The sequence below is a fragment of the Ochotona curzoniae genome, unplaced genomic scaffold (genome assembly GCF_017591425.1).
Source record: "Ochotona curzoniae isolate NIBS_2020 unplaced genomic scaffold, NIBS_Ocur_1.0 contig_2404, whole genome shotgun sequence".
NCBI classification, from domain to species: Eukaryota; Metazoa; Chordata; class Mammalia; order Lagomorpha; family Ochotonidae; genus Ochotona; species Ochotona curzoniae.
Genome location: NW_024465451.1, coordinates 12,279,286 through 12,302,178, shown reverse-complemented (window position 1 = coordinate 12,302,178; position 22,893 = coordinate 12,279,286). Strand labels below are relative to the sequence as shown.

The window sequence follows — 22,893 nt, the reverse complement described above, 5'->3', positions numbered from 1 at the left end:
AGCCCCAAGGACCTACCTTTGTAAAGACACACATTGTTCTTGATACCAAATCTTTGGGTGATGGCAGTAGAAAACTTTCCAACTGGTCAGCCAGATGGTCACACTCTCCTGCTTGCTCATAATCCCGAGGTTTCAGCTTGTTGAGAAGGGATGTACCTTTATCACACCAGAAGAGTGACATCCAGTTTATTCATGCCTTCCAACAATCCTGAGACATTCTGAGTCATGGAGCTGCCCCTCTGTCTCCAAGCACCTTCAGAAAGGCGCTCTTCACATCCTTGTTCCTGAGGCTGTAGATGATGGGATTGAGGAAAGCAGAGACAACATTGTAGAAGAGGGCCAACTTCTTGTCCCGCTCTGGGTCATACCAGGAGCCAGGCCTCATGTACATGATCATGGCAGGCCCATAGAACATGGTGACTACAGTGACATGAGAAGCGCAAGTGGAGAAGCACTTGAGTCTCCCTTGGGTTGAGTGAATTCTCAAGATGGAGGCAAAGATGCGGACATAAGAGGCTAAGATGAGGGAGAGTGGGACCAAAAGCAGGATGAAACCCAAGATGAAATCCAACCGGTCGTTGAAGGATGTGTCTGCACAGGCCAACTTCAGGACTGCAGGGACCTCACAGAAGAAATGGTTGATCTTGTAGGGCCCACAGTAGGGCAGACGCATGGTGAAGATGGTGTAGATTAGGGCCCCACTGATGCTAATTGACCCACAGATTGTGACCATCTTGATACAAACAGGACGGTTCATGAGTACTGTGTAGTGGAGAGGAAAGCAAATCGCCACATACCTGTCATAGGCCATAATGGCATAGAGCACACACTCAGCAATACCCAGAACCAAGAAGATGAACATCTGGGCTACACAGGCTCCCCAGGAGATGGTCCTTCTAGGACACACCATATTGAACAACATCTGGGGCACAGTGGTGGTAACATAGCTCATGTCTACCAAGGAGAGGATACTGAGAAAGAAGTACATGGGCGTGTGGAGGCGTGAGTCTAAGTAGATCAGGGTGACAATGAGCCCATTGCCCATAAGGGTGATGAGGTAGAGGAGGAGGAAAAAAGTGAACAGGGCCATTCTGGCCTGAGCCTCACTGGAGAAGCCAAGGAGGATGAACTCGGACACAGAGCCATTTTCCTGGCCAAGGTTCTGCATGGTGAGAAGAGACAAAGACTTCCTCATTCAGTTCTTGGCCTTGGGGAAGCGAGATAAGAGTTGATAGATGCCAAGCCACACACCTGGTACCATACAGAGCCACTTTCACAGACTTGATTAAACCTTCGTTCAGTTGGATGAAAAACAGAAGGAAGCTAGGGCAGATGTGGCATCAGGCAATAATTCAGAGACATAAGTTCATACCTGGAATAGAACACAGGATGCCTGATTATAGAAAACCCCTTCTCTGGAAATCTTCCTCTTCGAGAGAAGACAAGGCACTAGGTAACTGTGGTTGCAGCAGGGAACCCAGCAACCCCCAACTACTGCCAAATCCTACCGTGGATGCAACTTGTCTCAGTGTGGAGTAAGCAGGTGCCTCCGAAAATTTGTGGCAAATAAAAGTGGTCAGTGTCAGTGAAACAAATATGGAGACCAGAAAACCAGGGGGCTAGTCTCGACTTTGCCTCTGATTTGCTGCAATCTTTAGAAACTCCTTCTTGATCTTCAAGGCCCCATTTGAAAAATGAAGCTGTTAGATTTGACCATCTAGAGGGGCACTTCCAACTCCTTCTTTGATACTTAATGCCTCTGTGCTTTGAGTGCCAAAGAGGACTGAGTGAAGCCATCAGCGGAAAGGAATTGTGTTGGCAGGAGCTCCAGGCTGGGAGTTAGAGACATGAGCTCTGAGGACCCAGAGCACATTAGCTTTGACTCAAAGTCAATAGATTCAGGTCTCACAGCTTCTTTATTTACTCTCAAACTGTTTAACTTCTCACCAATATATGCTCTTCATCCATAAAATGAAATAATACATGAAATTCATGGGTACTCCAAAAATATGAAAAATGGAATTTAAAATATGAATTTAAAAGACTTATTGTAATATATGAAAGATACATGTAGTGGAAAAGTCATGCATAAATTTCAATTTTATTCTGCACCAAAATGAGCTCATCCTTAAATTTCTTTCCTGAGAACTTTTTGGAGTATTCTCCACATGTCCTCCAAAAAAAAAAAAATAAATAAAATAAAGACTACATGAAATCAATGTGGTTTATGCCAAGTGCTCATTAAATAGTGAAAACTTAGTAAATGAGAAGCTGTATAGAAAGATGAGTGGAGAGAGGATTAGAAAATTTGAGGTTCAAGGCTGAGAACAGTAGTGTGTAACTTTTTGATACAAATGATGTTGGAAGTTTGGAAGATGGATCAGTGGTTTGAGCCTGGATTACAAAAAGACAGTGGTCAATGTGTGCTCTAGTTTTCAGGAATACCAAGGATTGGATGAAGGTGAAAATGTCCCAGAAAAGGAATATCTGTGTGGGTAAGATAGTGCATGGCTCAGCATATCAGACAGAAATGGGAAAACTCTCAAGAGATAAGGTTTGCACAGTAATGCACACAGCCAACCCTGAAGCCAAGACCATGAAGCTGAGAACAAGGCAATGTCTATACATTCTTCTTTCTACCACCCACACTCCAGACCAGGCCTTTATGGTGGTCTCCTGGCAGCCCGACTTCCTGGTACACACAATAAAAGGTTCTATTTTCTATCTATCTATCTATCTATCTATCTATCTATCTATCTATCTATCTATCTATCTAGTATCTATCTAATGACTTTTTAATGTATCCTTGGGTTGAAGGCCTTTTTTATTCTGCCTCTATGTGATTCTCCATTACTCAGTGAGACTTCTGAGCCATGATGCTGGTAACTCAACCATGTACAGGATCCTAATCTGGGCAGTTGGAATTACCCACTGTTGGAGCCACAAACTAGCTGGCTTTCCCAGCACCATACATACCCATTTCCCTATGTGCTAGCTGTTTCTCTGTTGGGAGTGCCTTCCCTAATCCTTTCTGCTTCCTTAGATTCCACCAACCTAAAAGATCCAGCTCAGGTTTTCTTCCTCCATAGCTCACCAGTCCAGGCTTGTTTATTTAATGTATGCGCTGTCTTCCTAGCCAGGCTGCCTCTTTTAGGTCACATGCCTAGCACAAGAAAGCTGCCTGTTCAGGGACAAACCTTGAGTGAATGATTGTGTTGGTGCTTGGAGAAAGGTGTGTAAAGATCCTCCTCCCGGCCAGGCTGAGTAGGTGCCAGCAGACTTTTTTTGGGATCCTGCCTCGGCATTTATTTTCTCTGCTTCAAAACCAGATTCTGAGTTGCTTTCTACCAAACTAGTAAGTGGTAGGATCGGTACTCAAACATGGGACTCTGCCTTCATAGAAAGCCAGGCTCCTAACAACTGTGCTTGCATCTCTCTCAAAGACACACAGAGGAGCAATCACATCAGGGCTGCGTACTAGGAAGCAGATTCCATAGTCACATCTATTCTCTCTCCTCTACGTGCTGGCATTGCTGTGACCCTCCGAACACCCTGCACTTTGAAGGGAGAAGAGGTAAAGGAAGCCTTGGGACACATTCTGGTTGAAAGGATGGGCTGAGATGCTAAGAATGATGTGCACAGAACTGCAAATGACCTCAGAAGTAGCCTGGAGTCAACTCCCGCCCAGTATGGGTAGGTTCTCACTCTCTTCTCCTCAGAACGTAGGGCAGAGAAGAACGGGCCTTCTATGTTCTCTCTTGGGATCCCCAACCTCTCCCTCAGTCCCACCTGCACATACAAGCTTTCTCGTTCTTCTCAGTAGCCTGCTTCAGAAGCATCAACCTTTTCCCTAGTAGTAGTAGAAGGCTCCTTGGCACGGCAGCAATGCCGAGCAGGTATGAGCCTCTCTTACAGGTACTGGATCCAGAGAAGCCCTTGAGAGGGGATCTGGCTGACAGACCCAGGAGTCCTTTTCGTACCAGGACAGAGTTGGAGAGTAAATTTTCAATTCTTGAAAAACCCAGGGGGTTCCTTGTCCATGTTGATAAGGGCAGCTTGGAGACACAGTCAGAAAGTTTAATGCCCCTAAGACATTTCAGGCATGGCCTCTGGAGCTGGTGAGCTGGGCATCTTTCTGAAATTGCCTTCTGGGGCCTGAAATGTTTTCCCACAGAGACTTACCGAAGGGAGGGAGCCTATGGTTGAGCTGCCGCCTTTCTGTGGGACGCATCAGTAACACTAACAAGACGGCTTTGCTTTCTTCTGAAGCACTTTGGTGTGTTTTTCCAAATCCAGGCTTCTTATCTAAGGCCACACACCTAATAAAGGAAAAACTAAGGCTTGAAAACAGATAACACAAATGCTTTTGATATTTACTAGGGTCCTCATAACTACTAAATCTCTAAGAACTACAATTATCCTCAGGCACCTACCCAAGGCCACTCATGTCAACAACCTGTTGCTATAACAGCAACTACTACCTACTACTGAGTGCCTAACTCTTACTGGATGCTAGACTTGGCAACACACAAAATATAGTTACTCTTTATTGGTAAGATCTAGAGTCTCAGAGAGTTTAAAATTAAGTGGAGAGGCCCGACACCATGGCCTAGCAGCTAAAGTCCTTGTGTTGAACCTGCTGGGATCCCATATGGGCTCTGGTCCTAATCCCTGCTGGCCACTTCCCATCCAGCTCCCTGCTTGTGGCCTGGGAAAGCAGTTGAGGATGGGCCAAAGCCTTGGGACCCTACACCCAAATGGGAGACCTGTAGGAAGTTCCTGGCTCCTGGCTTCAGATCAGTGCAGCTCTGGCCATTGTGGGCACTTGGGGAGTGAATCAGTGGACGGAAGATCATCCTTTCTGTCTCTCCTCCTCTCTATATATGACTTTGCAATGAAAATAAATAATTATTTTTATTTATTTTTTTAAAGATTTATTTATTTTTATTGGAAAGGCAAATATACAGAGAGGAGGAGAGATAGAGAGGAAGATCTTCCATCCGATAATTCACTCCCCAAGCAGCCGCAATGACTGGAGCTGAGCCAATCTGAAGTCAGGAGCCAGGAACTTCTTCCAGGTCTCCCATGCGGGTGCAGGGTCCCAAGGCTTTGGGCCATCCTCAACTGCTTTCCCAGGCCACAAGCAGGGAGCTGGATGGGAAGTGGGGCGGCTGGGATCAGAACCAGCGCCCATATGGGATTCTGGCGCATGCAGGGCAAGAACTTAGCCAGTAGACTACTGTGCTGGGCCCTATCTATTTCTTTTTCTAGTGAACTTTGTTAGTTTCTATCCTTGAATGGACTCATCTATCTCATCTAAATTATTTAATCTTTTAGGAAAACATTGATCACAATATTCCTTCATTTTTTAAACATTTATGAGACCCATTGTAATATTACACTTCTAATTTCTACTATTGAAAATTTGTGACTTTTATCTGATCAATCTGGCTGTAGCATTGTTAATACTATTTATTTTCTCAGAAAATAAAAACCAACAAGACATCACTTTTTGTTTAATTGATTCTCTGTGTTTTTTCTTTATTCCATTTCATTGATTTTCTAAATGTAATTTCCTTTTCTTATTTAAAAATCAGTTTTCCCTTCTATTTTTCTCTCAGCTTTCAGTTTTCTTTTAAATTTTTAATAGCGATTACACAGGTGAAAGGGCTGCATGCCCGTATGGGCCTCCGATTACTGTGGGAAGGATGCAGGTGTGGGGGAAGGTGAGTGAGACCAATGTTTCAGTTATTTTTTATCTCCTGTGTCTTGGGGGGTGGGTGAAGGAGTGGAGGGCAGGGAGAAGGGGAGTCCCACTCCTTGCTGTCAAACCATATCAATACCTTGGGAGAGATGGTTATTTGAGGTTATCTCCCTCCCTCTTTCTCTCCTTCAGTCTCCTTCTGTGTGTGTGTGTGTGTGTGTGTGTGTGTGTGTGTGTGTGTGTATAACCCTACCTTTCAAGTGGATAGATAAAGCACACAGACAGTGATAAAGAGATACAGAATCAGAAACCTTCTAACTACTGATTTATTCTCTATCAGCGGATCTGGATTAGCCAGAAGCTCAGGCTACGTCTCCCAAGTGGGTGGCAAGGATCTAGACACTTCCTGCCTCTCAGGGAGCATGTTATCAGGAATCTGGAATCTAGGATGGAGCCGGGACTCTGTCTCAGGCACCCTGTATGAGATGTGAGTGCTTCAAGGAGTTTGTGTCCTGGCTGCTCCACTTTCAGTTAAGCTTCCTGCTAATGCCCCAGGAAGGCAGATTATTATGTACCTTGTTCCCTGTCACCCATGTTGGAGATCTAGAAGAAGCTCCTGGCTTTAGCCAGGTCAAGTGCTAGTTGTTGTAGCAACTGGGCAATTGGAAAATGAACTAGCTGATAGAAGGGGTGTGTGTGTGTGTGTGTTTGTGTGTGGTGTGTGTGTCATAACTGACTTTCAAAATCAATCTTAACAAATATTTTGCATATTTTGTTAATATTTTTAAAAACAGATATGAAGATAATTCTGCTATCAGTTACTTCGTCATTGTTGAGAACATAGCCTGAAAATGTTATGTTAGTTTTTCATAGTAGCTGAATAGTTACCTGAAAATAATGATTATAAGGAATAAAGAAATGGATGATAAAATGCTCATCATATATTACATTTTAAAAATACGCGTTTATTTATTTGCTGTTTGAAAGATAGAATTGCGGCCCTGTGTGGTAGCCTAGTGGCTAAAGGTCTCACCGTGCATATGCTGGGATCCCATACGGGCACCAATTCTAATCCCGGTCGGCCTGCTTCCCATCCAGCTCCCTACTTGTGGCCTGGAAAAGCAGTCAAGGATGGTCCAAAGCCTTGGAACCCTGCACCCACGTGGGAGACCTGGAGGAAGAAGCTCTTGGCTTCAGATTGGCTCAATTCTGGCTGTTGTGGCCACTTGGGGAGCCGCTGGAGAAGGGAATGAAATCACACATGTGAAAGTGCACAGTCAACGTGGGACCCTTTCCCAGAAAATGCTTCCTGTGAATGTAGAATCTGTTTCATGGTATTAAAGTTCTTACGTCCATTTTTAACATGCATTTCCCACAAATATGAAACCTGTCCTTTGTGTAGATTTCAAAAATATTCATATCAAAACAAAATCATCTTTTAATTCCATTTCCATGAAATTTTTGTAATACTCTCAGATATATTGTATGTCTAACCCACACCTTTGCAAGCCTGAGTATTACATCAGGAACACAGCTCCAATTTGCAGAGGAAACGGAGCCTCTAGGAAACGACTTGCCCAGGTCAGTGACCTAATGTGTCTGACTGCAAATCCCCTGTTCTACAGCAATAGCTGCTTCCCCGGGGGTTACTCCTCAGAGTCCTCAGCTGCCGAGCGGAGGGCTGGGGTGATCACCCTGGCTGCCATGGGACAAGCCTGCTGGGGCTGCCATCTGGCATTAGATGTTGGGAGGAAGAAAGCATCCAGCTTGGGGACTGTGAGTGGGGTCCAGGATGAGAAGGATTTATGAAGAGGAGGGAATAATCCAGACAGCTCTACTCACTGCAACGAAAGGTAAGAGAAGGGGTGGGGCTACTTCATAATAGTGCAGACAGAGGAATGGGATTGGAGATGGAAGGGTGGAGGGACAGAATATGAGGTTCTTTTTAAAAAAAATATTTATTTTTGTTTGGAAAATCATATATACAGAGAGGAGGAGAGACAGAGAGGAAGATCTTCCATCCGATGGTTCACTCCCCAAGCGGCTGCTACAGCTGGGCCGAAGCCTTGGGCCAGAAACTTCCTCCAGGTCTCCCACATGGGTGCAGGGTCCCAAAGCTGTGGGCCATCCCCGACTGCTTTCCCAGGCCACAAGCAGGGAGCTGGATGGGAAGCAGGTCGGCTGGGATTAGAACTGGCGACCATATGGGATCCTGGCACGTTCAAGGCGACGACAACTTTAACCACTACGCTATCACACCAGGCCCCAGAATATGAGGTTCTTTAGAGAACTCACCATTGATGTCAATCAGGACCTATTCGTTGTTAGCTGAGTATAAGAAAAAGCAGAGTCATAGCTGACTAAGCCGTCTTAAGTCTCCTGTCCCTGATGATATGTGAATGGCAGTTGGAACATCTTTTGCCAGTAGGCTGCAGAGAAGAGGAACACACTGATAGCGGCTTGAGTCTTCAAGATCACTTCTGGGTCCAAGTTCTGCAAATCTCCAAAGTTGTCCAGAGCAAACCAACAGGGTGTTGCTGAAGACTCATGAAGGGTCTGCACCCTCAGAGAAACTGAAAGCAAGACCTAGCTGCCCAGATACAAACTCCTACCAGACCAAGAGGCTCTTTGCAGGTCTGGGATTGTCTTCCTCCACTGGAAGGACAAGGCCAGGGTTGGGGGCCATGGGCTGGGGCTGCCGGCTACTCTGAAGGAGCATCTGTCTGTGATACTTGAGAGGTGGATGATTTCAGGCAGCCAGGTGAGACATGCTCATGCCAGAAGAGCATGGTCAGAGGGCAACTGCCCCAACTTAGCAGTCAGCATCCCAGTACAGCAGGCCCTATTCCATCCGAAAGGGACACTCACTTGCCCTTATGGACCTGAACAAGCCCTGCATCCTTCTCCCTAAAAGCACTGATGACTCTGCCTAAACATAGCAGGAGAAGGAAGTATAGAGAGGGGGCCAATTTTACCCTACCAGCTTGACCTCTGACCTCCATTAAGAAGTCATTTGCCTGCACTAAGAAGACCATTGTGTGGAGGCAGGGGACACCAATAAACACGCAGACTTAGAATGGATAGCATATGGCTGTTCCTCTATGTGCAGGTGGTACCAGAAACCTTGGGAATAAACCCAGCATTGTTCTGTCCCTGCACCTGCTCAATCTGATCCACATCTGCCCAGCATCAATTGTCCAGTTTTTGGGCCATTTTCCATGTTCAACATGCTCCCTTTCATTAAGCTTCAGCTGTGGAAGAGGCAAGAACAAGTGTGTAAATGAGTAAGTGGTACAGGGAGAGAATGCTGCTTTCAAGTAGGTCAGCTAACCATGCTCAGAGAGGTAGTGCTGGCTCATGTTTTAAGTTCAGGTATGCCTCAGCTGCTGCTGGGTAGAAAACATCACCTCTTGCCTCTCTGTTAAATGGGTGCAATAATAATGTGTATCTAACAGGGTGGCTGTATGCAAGGCTGTCAGGTACACTGGTAGAGTTTTACTTGCTTCCTATAGTTAGCAAGGACACTCATGTTCATTGTTAAATTTTTCAACTTTCATGTCAGAAATAAGGACTATAAAGCACATGTTATAGTGCCTGGCATATAGGAAGCTACTATTATCAGAATTATTACCATTGGTGGGCCTTGAAAGAATGGGTAGAAAGATTCACCGAATTTAGCACCAGCCTCCCCCAGCCCTCTCCATCATGAACCTTGGTGTCTCCTAGAGGTAGGATAAGTCATGACCTTTAGCATAGGTGATTTTTTTCCTTCAACCTTTGGGTAAAAGGAGGTGAAACCACAGAGGGAAACAGAATGCAGCCATTCCCTTTCTCTCTCTTTTTCCCCCTGGCTTCCCAGAGTTTCCCAGAATGTAGACTACTCAGGAAGCATCTGTTGGGTCACATGTTATGCCAAGCTCTGTATTAAGTATGGAGATTGTCAGGCTTAGAGGAGTCAAGCTGCTCAGGAGATCTGTGTCTGACCCACAGAAAATTCAGGTCAGCTTGGGCTTGCCTTAAACTATGAGCTCAAGTTTCTGACCATCTTGCAGACAGGAATTCTCTATGCTCATTTCAATTCTGCTCCCCAAATCCCATTGTGACCAGAATGAACGTCCTTCAATTGTGAATTAGTTTCCACATCTCTTCTCTGGAAATAGATTCTGGAGTGCTGGGATGCTTTCTGTGGCAGGTCTTGCAGCTCACCAAAAACCTCGAGCTAGGGATGGGGGAACCTGCTTTCTGCCATTTGGATATCTATAAAGTCATTCATGACCACATAGAATGATCAACTTAGAAATTACCCTGCTTATAAACATACTGAATTTCAAGTCTTTCCTCTGGTTGCTTTGACAGGGCCAGACCAAATGATTTCACAGTCCTTTCACAGCTAGTGGGCTGGATATCCCCCACACCTGCTCTACTGTGTTGAGCTCACCAACCTTCCTGGGAGCCTGGAGGTCCAAACAGTCTGGCTCTAAGAAGTGAAGCAGGGATTGGTCTTTGCTCTTTGATTCCCCCCACCACCCCTTGGAGATAGGGAGAGTCACGAAGGAGCAGCTGGTTAGATTTTAGCTTTAGAAGGAACACCCTGAACACCAGGGCAGAAGATGGACCGGGCAGAGAGGGGTCCACTGAGAGTTCTGAGATGAGTTAAGGTGAGAGAAACATGCTAAGTTTCTGAGATGAACATTGGCAGTGTGATTGGGGAGGGTCCAATGATTGGGAGAAGCATTTAGGAAGTGGCAGAGGTGGGAGCTGGGAGAGCGTGGGGATGAGTAGGATGTTGGGGACGAGATGGGAGCTGGAAGAGTTTGTTCAAGTTGTGGCAGACTAGATTGAGCTTACAGATGCTGTCAGTTACTGCGTACATCTACAATGCACACACAAAACACAAAAACATGTGCACTTTGAAGAGTTTGTGGCAAATGGAATCAGAAGATACTTTTTTTTGGCTGCAGAAACACCTCGAAATCTGTGCAAGGATTTTTTCACAAAACACATTTTTGTGAACTTTTGAAGACCCTTCTTATGTATAACTTTCAATTTTCTTGCACCAAAATAGCTTACCCACTAATTTCCACAAACTTTTTGATGCATCATCATGTAATTAAATCCATGATTTGTTCCCATGATTTCCCTTTTCCTCCTAAGAACCAAAGACATTTGTTCCTTTGAGACTGGCCCTATACCTACAAAACTGTATCATGGAAAATAAATATGCTGCTCAAATAAATAAATAAATAAAATTAATAAAAATTTTAAAAGTACCAAGGACAGAAAACATTCCAGCAGGTTGAAAGGTCAACTTAGCTACAATTTTGCTATGCATAGAAAATTATATTGTTGCTAAAGAATGAGTGAAATTCTGTGTTTTCCAGACATGTGCTCTTGGAACTGCAGTTTCTCCATCATAAGACTCAATGAGAGAAAGAATGTCAAGATATTTTGTAAAATGGAGTTCGAAACTGAATTCTATAATCTTGGGCCAAGTGGAGACAGACAGGCCAGGGTCTTGATGATAGCTGATGATGTTACTCTTTATTTATGCTTCCTAGGTCTGAAAGTCAACCAGTTTCCCCCCTTCTCCTTCTGAGTACTTCATAGAGGCTGTTGTATGCTCTCAAGTGGGTCAGGTTTGCAAGATGGGACTGAGGAACCAGGGACCTGAGCTTCCCATCCACGGCTGATTGTAGAACAGCATCACATCTCTGGACATGCATCTCCGGTTTGTAGGCAGCTTGTGCCGGTTTATCATGGCTGCTCTCATAATTTGACTAGGTAAACACTTCTTTTTAAAAAAGATTTATTTATTATTTTTATTGGAAAGTCAGATCTACAAAGAGAAGGAGATACAGAAAGATCTTCTCTCTACTGGTTCACTCCCCAAGTGATCGCAATGGCTGGAGCTGAGCCAATTTGAAGCCAGGAGCCAGGAACTTTCTCTGGGTCTCCCACAGGAGAGCAGGCTCCAAGGCTTTGGGACCTTGACTGTCCTCGACTGCTTTCCCAGGCCATAAGCAGGGAGCTGGATGGAAAGTTGAGCAGCTGGGATATGAACCGGCACCTACATGGAATCTCAGTACTTGTAAGGTAAAGACTTTAGCCACTAGGTGGTACCACACCAGGCCCATTGGTATACACTTCTAAACATCAGACGCCAAAGGAAAATCACACTCATTATTCCTGTGCAAAAGAAGGAAGGTGAGAAGTACCGGCCCATGTTCCCCTTAGAGCTCCAGGTAGAATTTGATGATGTCTTTAAACCGTGTCCTTGAAGGGAAAATGTGGCTTGCAAAGTGTTTATTTTCATTCCTGCTTGTGGCCGAGGAAAATAACACTTGGAAAAGTGAGTCAATGATCCATCTCACACAGCAGTAAAACTTGAGGCAGGATTCATGCCGAACCGGCTCTCTCTAACGTGTCTCTTCCACTTGCCATTTGGTTTGTCTCCCTTCAGAACCCAACTGTCCCAAGCACCATTATCTTTTATTTGTTTGTTTATTGTTTTCCATGATCCGATTTTGCAGATACAAGGATTCCTTTCTCTACATTCTTCCCTCCTGTCATTTCCCCCCATTCTATCACAGTGACGTAATCCTTTAGAAACAGTGGCGAGTTTAACTTTCTGCTATTTAAGTGTTTTATGGTATTGTAGGTATAGGCAAAGGTAGAAAATCTAGTACCATACTACTACTATATTTCACTGTTTCAATGGGATTCCTTTTTTCATTCAGGAGTAGAGACATGTACTGGACTGTATCTTCACTTTCCAGTATGCTAGATGTTAGTCTCCAGTACAAAAAAAAAGGTTCATCTATGAGAATATATGTATACATTTGATTACCTATATATCTATTTTGTGCTTTGCAGGAAGACTGTCTTACAGAGAACATATGATATTTGTCCCTTTTATACTGGCTTATTTCCCTGGGCACAATGGTTTCTGATACCTTTTACACATATGGGAAACACTGAAGCCAACAGTGACGTGCAATGGCTGTTTGGCAAAAGATGAGGAGTTAATAAAACTACCTGTATGAATAGCTACCTGCCAGCTCTCAGATCAGCTTTGTGAATCCTGGACATGTGCTTGCCACACAGGAATTCCAACTGCTCAGCTTGCCAAGGTTGAGAAATCGTTTAATATACTAAAGACAGGCAGAGTTATAGTAAGCTCACAGTGCTTCAACTAGTAGCGTGGGGTCAGGAGGAGGAGTAACTCAGCACTCTGTCCTCTCCCTGTCCCCATGAAAAACCAGATTTTAGCGGGGGTTGAGCCAAGGCTAAGCATCAGGGAGAGGCTAAAGCAGTGAATGGTGTGCTGGATTTCCGAGGAAAAGTGAGATGTTAAAGATCTAAGAGGTTGGAAATTGATGGAGGGCATCTTGTTTGACCGGTATTTGCTTGCTTAACTTTGCTCTGGATGTCACTGCTGTTAGAGAGAATCATGAAGTCATGCAGTTGACACATATTAAGCATATGCCACTGGTGATGCCTTCTTTGGGATGTTTTCCAAGCCAAATGAACAAGCCTTGCAGTAGTATTTAACAGAAAGACAATTCTTTTAATTTTGTACTTATAGAAGGAGTCCTGAAGGAACAGGGCAAAGAGCAGATGGCTTGCTCAGGGTCATTTATTAGGGAAATTATTATACAGTCATGATTAAGAAGTCAGAGCTCTTATGTATGACATGACCTGAGATGGGGTCAGTGGGGAGTCCCAGGCTGTGGAAACGTAAATCGCTGTCTTCCAAAGAATCACATAGGTTTTCTCCTTGCTTTAGGCTTCTGAAATTCATCAACTTGCAGAGACTATAAACCAATACTCGTCTCTAACCACCTGACTGCAAGAAGGAAACTTAAATGCTTTACAAGACAGGAGGATAATAAGGAAACTTAGAAATCAGCTAGTCCAGTGCTTTCATTTCACAGTTAAAAACATTTTGGCCCAGATAGGGAATTATTGATAGTTCAGAGGAAGAGCCAATACTAGATGTGAAAATCTCTTCTTCATGAATTTCCTGGGAGTAGTGACTGTTGACAAGAGATAGTGAAACAGTGGTTTTTTTGGTGGTGTTTGTTTGTTTGTTTGTTTGTTTTGCTAGGAGAGCATTGCAGGGTTTCATCGTAACATTGACCACCACCCAATTCCATCTATAACCAGAGCTCTGGTGAATACTTAGCCAGTCTTCTGTCTAAATTTGTGCTTTTCTTTTTCATTGAGAGGCAGAACACAATGCAAGAGCCTAACCAGTCCTTTGTGACCGAATTCATCCTTCTGGGATTCTCCCTGGGCCCCAGGGCCACTCCTCTGCTCTTCTCAGCCTTTCTGGTGATCTACCTGTTGATTATTTTGGGCAACAGCTTGATTACTCTCCTCATCTTCCTGGATTCTCGCCTCCACACCCCCATGTACTTCTTCATTGGCATCCTTTCTATGTTGGACCTGGGATACACTACTACAACTGTGCCCCAGATGCTGGCACATCTGACCAGTGAAAAGAAGACTATCTCCTTTGTGCGTTGTGTGGCCCAGATGTATATTTTCTTGGTGCTAGGTGTCACTGAGTCCTGGCTCTTCGCCATCATGTCTGTAGACAGATTTGTGGCCATCTGCCACCCACTCAGGTACAAGGTCATCATGAGCCCCGGGCTGTGTGGAGTGATGGTCACTTTCTGTGTACTCTGGGGTGTTACCTCTGCTCTCATCTACACCATCTTCGCCATGAGGTTACCCTACTGTGGTCCCAACAAAATCAATCACTTCTTCTGTGAAGTCCCTGCAGTGTTAAAGCTAGCTTGTGCAGACACCTCAATCAACGACTGGGTAGACTTCATTCTTGGTTTTAGCGTCATACTGATCCCACTGTCCCTCATCCTAGTCGTGTATGTCAATATCTTCATTGCCATCTTGAAGATCCGTTCAGCACAGGGGCGTCTGAAAGCCTTCTCCACCTGTGCTTCCCACATCACTGTGGTGACTATGTTCTGTGTGCCAGCCATGATCATGTACATGAAACCTGGCTCTAAGGCCTCCCCGGAACAAGACAAGAAGCTGGCCCTGTTCTACAATATCGTCTCTGCTTTACTTAACCCTATCATCTACAGCCTCCGGAACAAGGATGTCAAGACAGCTTTCTTCAAGGTCACAAGCTGGGGCAGAGCTCCAGAATGAGACTCTGGAAAGATATGTGGGGAACAGAGAAATAAGACTCATGGTGTATTACACTCTTTCAGTATATCCGGGACACCCTCAGTCCTGATCTCAGCTCTATGAGGGTCATTCAGAGCCGATCTACTATTGGACTGACAGACAAGATGCTATGAATGTCTTTCAGCCACAGCAGTCCTTTACTTTCCTTTTACTCTAGGGTTTAATAAAAGGGGATGTCTGACATATGAAAATATCTTACTGAGATTAAAGCGTGAGCTTGGGGCTATGACATGTGACAAAAATCTATCCTCTGGAAATCACATCCATACATAATGGGTATATGCCAAATATAGTTTCAAAATGGTTACACAAATCCTTTAGTTTGTTTCATGAAAATATCAACAAATGAAGGGCAGACATTTGGCCTAGATTTTAAACTGCTGGTAGGGTCCTCCACACCCCATATCTGAGTGTCTGGATTTGTGTGTCAGCTCTGCTCATGGCTCCAGTTTCCTGCTAGTGTAGACCTTGTTAGGAAGCTGTGACGTCTTTGTGATGGGAGCAATGCTACCCTATGGGGCAGACCTGGATTCTGTTCCCAGTTCCTGGCTTTTTGCTTGGGCCGTGTGGGTATGGGGGATGAAGGTGTTTTTGTTCTTTCTCTCTCTCTAATAAATAAATCAGTAAGTGAAAAAAATTTAAATTCCAACAAAGAGAAATCATTTTAAAACATTTACTATGAACTTTTACAATGGCTGTGTGCTTGATCTAGGAATTTCACCTGGAGAACTTGGTCCTAAGGAAAGATTCAGAAATTTAGATCAACACGTACAGTGCTCTGAGGCCTAAAGTTAGAAGTTTGAGATGGTCCCTGGGGTCATTATTCTCAATCTGACTCAAGTCCAGTCTTCATCCTCCCATTGTCCCAAGCTCAGCCTCTCCATCCATATCTCAGTTGTATTGTAACAGAATATCATGACCATTTTCCTATAAAACAAAATTATTGGAAAACAATTTCCGTCTTTCCACTTCTTGGGGAGCCATCACCATTAAGGTTGAACTATGCAATTCCAGCAGGTACAAGATCTACCCCAAACATGTTGGGACTGAGTAGTTGGCACCATGCTGGGATTGAGAAAGTTTTCCAGTTTCTTAACCCAAAATGCACGTCTGCATGTATTTCCGAAAAGTATCTTTGGCAGATAAATTGGATTGTATTTTGCAGAAGAAAACGTAGAAAGGGACAGTAGGAACAAATCCAAAAGAAAAGAACTTGCATGCAAGTTCCAGAGGGCCATCACTGCCTTACTGATACATGTCTTATTGATACAATGGCCAAGAGAACAAAGAAACTGAAAATTAGGCTCAAAGAGAGTAAGCTCTCAGGGCTGTCAAGGAAGCCAAAGGGACTAAACAGGCATCTAGAATGACAACAGTGGCTGCGCCCAAGGCTCCTGCAAAGGCAGCACCTGAACAAACAGTTGTAAAGCCTGTGAGGTTTCTGCTCCCCAAGTGGAAAACACTAAGTTGGCACATCAGACTTTAAAGATTGGAGTACTTTAAAAAAGAGAAAATGGTTATGTCAGAGTAAATAGCAAGCCATCCCCTCCTAACTTTTTGTTTTCTTCTGTTATAAATAATGACATAGGACCCTGTGCCATAATCTAGTGGCTAAAGACATGCCTTGCATGCGCTGGGATCCCATATGAGGGCCGGTTCATGTCCCTGCTGCTCCACTCCCCATCTAGCTTCCTGCCTGTGGCCTGGGAAAGCAGTAGAAAATAACCCAAAGCCTTTGACCCTACACTTGTGTGGGAGACCTGAAAGAATTCATGGCTCCTGGCTTCAAATTAGCTCAGTTCCAGCTGCTGTGGCCGCTTGAAGAGCGAATCGTCAGATAGAAGAAGACCTTTTTTTCTGTCTCTCCTTCTCTCTGTAAATCTTATTTTCCAATAAATATAAAATGAAACATTAAAATATAAATAAAATAGTGATATAATGTTCACCTTTATAGATAAGTCATTAGCTAAGTATTTTTTTATTCAAAAGGCAAAGTTACAGAGAGAAGGAGAGAGAGAGAGAGGTCTTCTACTTGCTGGTTCATTTACCAAATTGCTGCAATGGCCAGAGCTGGACCTGTCCAAAGCCAGGAGCCAGGAGCTTCTTCTGGATCTCCCATGTGAGGGTAAAGGCCTAAGGAATTGAGTCCTCCTCAGATGCCTTTCCAAGCCATTAGCAAGGAGCTGAATCAGAAGTGAAGCACGTGGGACTTGAACCAGCAGCTAGAGGAAATGCTGGAGCCACAGACAGAGGCTTAGCTTGCTATACCAGAACCATGGTTCTAGCCCCTAACACGTATTCTTAGAAAGAACATTTTTGTTATCTCAATACTCATTCACAAATTTCTTTTATAAAAGGATAGTGACATTGAAAAATGATCCATTCTGTATTTATTTCTCATGTTTTAATGTATTGATCAGGTTTGGGAATTAGAACTATGAAGTCTTCATAGTATGAAATGGCAAGTCTTCACTGATTTTTCAAGATTTTTGTAAGATTGATATCATATCGTCCTTATATTTTGATAAAATTTATCATTCAACTCAACTGAACCTGGAATTTTCTTTTGTGGAAAACTTTTTATTCTGAATTTAATTTCTTGAGTACTACTTTTCAGTTAATTGTATGCATCAATATGATTGGTTTAAAGTACAACAGGTAGCTGGGTGTGAATGTGAAGACACTTCTTGAAGACTGGCATCCTAGTCTCTGCGTAAAGAAGCTCTGCTCTTTTGGGGGGAATCAGGAGCGATCCTAACAACCTCTTAATAGGAGGTCATAAAACATAGAGCAGGGGGGACCCCAGAGTGGAGCAGGCGGACAGGAGGAGGCTTGTATGCCAACCCTGAAGACTCCTAGATCTCCACCAAGGACTATCAGTACGAGCACTGAGGACTACATCCCAACTGCCAAGGAGACCACGGGGAATTGGAGTGCCTTCAGAGGCTGAGAACTCTGAGGTCACCAACCTCCATTTGGATCTCCCACATGGGATGGAAGAAGTCCAAATCCTGCCTTGCAGGATCCAAGGTCATTGGAACGACAACCAGGAGCACTGAGAGGTCCACAGAAACAGAAGAACAGTAAACTTCCTTCAGGACTAGGGAGAGGAGCTTTCACTGGTCCTTGCCTGGTTCCAAATTTGGGTCCACACCCTCTCTCATAATGACCATCAGGATCACTCCAGAAATCCCTCAAAACAAACAAATAAACGAACAAAAAAAACCCTAGAATAGGCAGAGAACAGCAAGGAAAGCTTAGAAACAGGAAACAGGCAGTGGGGATGCACTTATAACTCACTGGGTGGGACACAAAGATTAGTTACTCCTCACTAGGGTATTGAAGATTTATCTACACACCCCTCCTAAAACTGTTCACCTAAACTGTTGACATATGTCTTGTAAGAGTTATAGAGTTAGACTTCCCGAAAAACATCCAGGTTTGATAAAATCATGCTTAAACACTATAAAATGCTAAATACTAAAATTAAAATAGACATGAGACAGCTGAATAGTAATCTATAGCCATTTTAAAGTGTATAGAACCCGGTTGTATATAAACTAAAATTGAAGTGTCAATGAAGAAATCACAGGATGTGGTTAAGAACTTGCATTCTTTTTTTTTCTCTCTTTTAACATATTGGTTACTCAATACCATGTCAACTAATTCCATAACGTTATAAATTGTTGCCGATGTAATGTCGGGGCTTGTAATTGATCAGGATGATACTCTGTCGGCTCTACCTTCAGACCAGAGATGGTCTCCCCAACAAGCCGTTGAACTTATCTGGACAATAAGATGCTGGACTTTATGCTTGGTAGATGCTTACAATGAAATAATCTCAACTGAACTTGAACTGTGGTAATGCAACAAGGTGGAGGAATCCACCATGGTGGGGGGGGGTGGTTTGGGGAAAAATGGGGGAAATCCCTGTGTCTATAAAACTGTCTCACATAATGCAATGTAATTAATACAAAAAAAAATTTTTTTAAATTATCTCCCCCAAAAAAGAAACTCCACCCTGAAGCTGCGGCCATTATGCACTAGGGCACCTCTACCTGCTGGCCACTCCTTCGGACAGTACCTCGCCCAGAGCCAAGGACATCAAGAAGATCCTGGAGAGCGTGGGCGTTGAGGTGGACAACAACTGACTTAGCATTGATGATGTGATCGCACAGGCCATCAGCAAGCTGGCCAGCGTGCCACTGGAGGAGCATGGCTGAGTCTGTTGCCCTCGACTCTGCAGCCCTGGCTGCCAGGTTGACCTCTGCGGCACTGGAGGAGAAGGAAGAGAAGTCAGAGCAGTGTTATGATCACATTGGGTTTGGCCTGTTTGACTAGACTCTGCATCCCCACCTTTTTTCCCTATAAAACAACAGACAAACAAAAAACACCCACCCTCACCAGTGTGGATGGGCAGCATCCGATCCATTGAGGATCCCAATATAACACAAAGTCAAAGGACAGGTGGGTAGTCTTGCTTTCATCTCATGCCAAAACACTACCCATCTTCTACCTCTGAGCTTTGAGGTTCCGGTGCCTAGGCCTTCACATCTGGAGACTCAGAACAATGCCAGCGCCCCTATTCTGGTTCTCGGGTCTTCATTCTTAGGGTGAATGTTAAACCATCGGTTTCCCTGGTTTAGGTCCTTGACGGAAACAGAAGTTTGCTTCCACTCTTTCTGGATCATCAGCAAGAAGATACCATGTCATGGGACTTTGTAGTTCTGCAGGTGCATCAGTAGATTCCCATACTACATTTTTCATGTCTACTTATTCATATTCTAGCAGTCTGTTTCTCTGGTGAATCCTGACTACTATAGATACACAGAACTATCTAGATGTTCTGTTTCTTCTCATGGTCATTTTCAAAATCAAAACTGCTGTATTTTATTAGAGATGCATTACACTTGATAAGGATTCCATATATAATTATATATTATATGTACAATTTAAAGCCTTAAAATGTAGTTTTATAAAGAGAAGCAGACATGGAAAGAAACTGGATTCCATGTATTTTATGTATATGATTTTAAGCACATGATGAAGCTTCCTGTTCTTCCCTTCTGGTCATTTAAAGTTGCATTTTCAGCATCTATTTTATCTAGTTGTTGATTTTGTTGACATGAAGTTATTCATTAACTCTTGCCATTTTGTTAAATATTTATTTATGTATTTACTTAAAAGGCACAGAGAAAGAGACAGGGAATGAGAGAACGTCTGTCTGCTGGCTCACTCTTCAAGTGGCCACAATGGCTGGGACTGGTCCAGGTCAAATCCAAGAATCCAGACTGTGTCTCATGTGAGTGGCAGGGGCACAAGCACTTGAGCTGGAACTAGATCGGAAGTGGAGTAGTCAAGACTCCAGCTAGTACTCATAGAAGGTTCCAGTGTGGCAAGAGACTGCCTAGCCTGATGTGCCACAATGCTTGCCTCTTTGTTATTCTTTTAATATCTTCATAGCCTTGTGACAGCTCATCTTTATTCCTGAAATTCATAACTTGTGTTCTCTCTGTTTTTATCTTTATCAATTAGAAACCTGACATTATTATTGAACCTTTAGAAAAGTTTGGGTTTCATTGATTTCCCTTTTTTATACTGATGTATATTAGTGTCTAATAAACACAGAGCAATGTCCAAAGCAGAATGATACTCTCCATTCTCACTATCATCTTTCCACTCTTATTTGATTGGGCTTTTTTTGGGGGGGGCACAAGTGACACTTTTTATTAAATAAGTCAAATACTCAAAACTTTTTGTACCCTTTAGCGACCAGAATTAGACCACTGCAAACATTCCCTAAAATAACTTATGAAAACAGTCACAAACACACTCACAAACTGATAAGTGCTCTAGCCCACCAATATTTTAACTTCACAAGGATTCATTGTTGGTGCAAATTACCCTTTGACTAAACCAACTTGTGGATGTGATTGGGCTTTTTTCCATGTTCCTGTATCAATTTTCACTATTAGTTCAAAATATGTTCTGATTTTTGTTATGATTTTTCTCGTTGGCATAGGAGTTATTCAGAATGTATTGTCCAAATTCCAACATTTGGGGCTGTTGTGTTGTTATTCTTTTGCTGATTTTGAATTAATTCCATTGCATTCAATTAACATACTCTGCGGAATTTCACTGTTTTGAAACTTTGTGGCTCCATGTATTGCAGTTGTCGCCATGCCACTATGAATTTCCACAATTTTTGCCTTAAGTCTGTTGGCTTTGATTATATATTTGTAAAATATTCATTTATTCTTATTGGAAAGGCAGATCAGATTTACGAAGAGAGGAGAGACAGAGAAAGATTTCCCATCTGTTTGTCCACTCCCCAAATGGCTACAATAGCTGGAACTAAGCTGATCCAAAGCTAGGAGCCAGGAGCTTCCTCCAGGTCTCCCACACAAGTGTAGGGTCCCAAAGCTTTGGGTCATCTTCAACTGCTTTCCCAGGGCACAATCAGGGAGCTGGATGGGAAGTGAATCAACTGGGACACAAACTGGTGCTCAAATGGGATCCCAGCATGTACAAGGTGAGATTTTGGCCACTGAGTCATCACACCAGGCCCTATATATTACAACTTATGTAAATAATATTTGAAGTAAGTTGAATTGAGCTAAGGGTTAAAAAAAAAAGGTGGCACATAAAGAATAGTCTGTAAAATCTATTTTTTCCCCTACCCCTTGCACTTTCATTGATGGTAGGGTCTAACAATAACAGCAACACAGTTAGCAAGAGAATCCAGGTGAGTGACATGCACTTTTTTTAAGCTTACAAATCCTTTACATCTGACTCCTAACTTGCACTTATCGCTTGATTTGGAAAGAAATGACTATGCTACTTCTTGAAAATTGTTTCCTATTATGCTATATAAAATTTAGAGAAGTCTGAAATATAAATGATGTTCTCCGTAACCTATTTCAATTTGGTTTTTGAGATTCTATCCCACTCATGATAAAAACTAAAATCAGGAGCTAAGGATGACTGTATTGATGTGAATTGGTATAAAAGCAGAGTTACAGTGTCAAATACTTATGTGAAGCATTCCTTTTTATGGCATGGAACATGCTGTAGCTTTAAAGTCTTCACTCTAACTTTTCTTCTCTCTAGGATTCAGCTCTGAAGCCTCTTTTTTGATCATATCTTCTTGAATTCTTTGAAGTACTATGAAACTAGATGTCTCAGGTTGTAAAAATATTTTCCTCAACTCTACCCCAGGGATAAGTGCTATCTTAATAGAAGACATACTAAATCTGGAGACGTGAAGTGAGATTCCTTCTTGGGAAGGACAGGTGTGTAGACAGTTCTAAATTATGAACTGTCTGAAAAGAGAAAGCTGCTTTCCCTTAGGTCTAGCTATAAATGAGAACTACTGACTGTAGAACCACCTCGGCTCTGAGTCAGAATGAAGATCTCCAGTTTAACAACCAGTATCACAGATATCAGCAATACGAGTGATGAGGGTGGGGAGAGGCAACATGCAGGGAAATTTCAAGCAAGGAAAGTTGATTCTGATTGAATATTGGCATCTGGTATAATAAATCTCATGCCTCTGTAATATTGAATTTAATGAGCGTGCATCTTTGTCCACCTTCTTGGCTGGCATCTCAGTGTCTCAGCTCAAATTCAGTGTATCTGAAAGGAAATCTGCATTCTTCTTGGATTCCTGACTTTAGCAGAGGCCATCACCATTCTCCCAGTGGCCCAAAGCAGCTAATGTCCCACACCCAGCGTAGTCAACGTTCAGCATCATTATTTCTGTCCTACCTTAACTCCCTTTCCTCATCCCACTATACTTGGTGAATAAGACCTAACAATTCTCACGGATTGGATTACTTTACGAGCATTCATATTGGGTCTATTTTCTGTTGCTGCACCAAATATTTGATAATAAGTCATGAGACTTTATTCAATTCACAGTTCCAGATGTGAAAGCCAGAGACTGATGTTCCTATTTGTTTAACATCTGTTTA

General features: G+C 43.2%; 2 protein-coding genes across 2 annotated transcripts; one reads left to right on the top strand and one right to left on the bottom strand.

Moving 5' to 3' along the window:
- Positions 1 to 221: 221 nt before the first annotated feature.
- On the bottom strand, positions 222 to 1,172 carry LOC121152408 (olfactory receptor 2A12-like). The gene has a single exon (XM_040974473.1). The coding sequence runs from the start codon at positions 1,166 to 1,168 to the stop codon at positions 224 to 226; it is 945 nt and encodes a 314-aa protein (XP_040830407.1). The 5' UTR covers positions 1,169 to 1,172; the 3' UTR covers positions 222 to 223.
- A 12,770-nt stretch (positions 1,173 to 13,942) lies between these two features.
- LOC121152407 (olfactory receptor 2A12-like) lies at positions 13,943 to 14,881 on the top strand. The gene has a single exon (XM_040974472.1). It carries the CDS (start codon positions 13,943 to 13,945, stop codon positions 14,879 to 14,881), a length of 939 nt encoding a protein of 312 aa, XP_040830406.1.
- Positions 14,882 to 22,893: the final 8,012 nt, after the last annotated feature.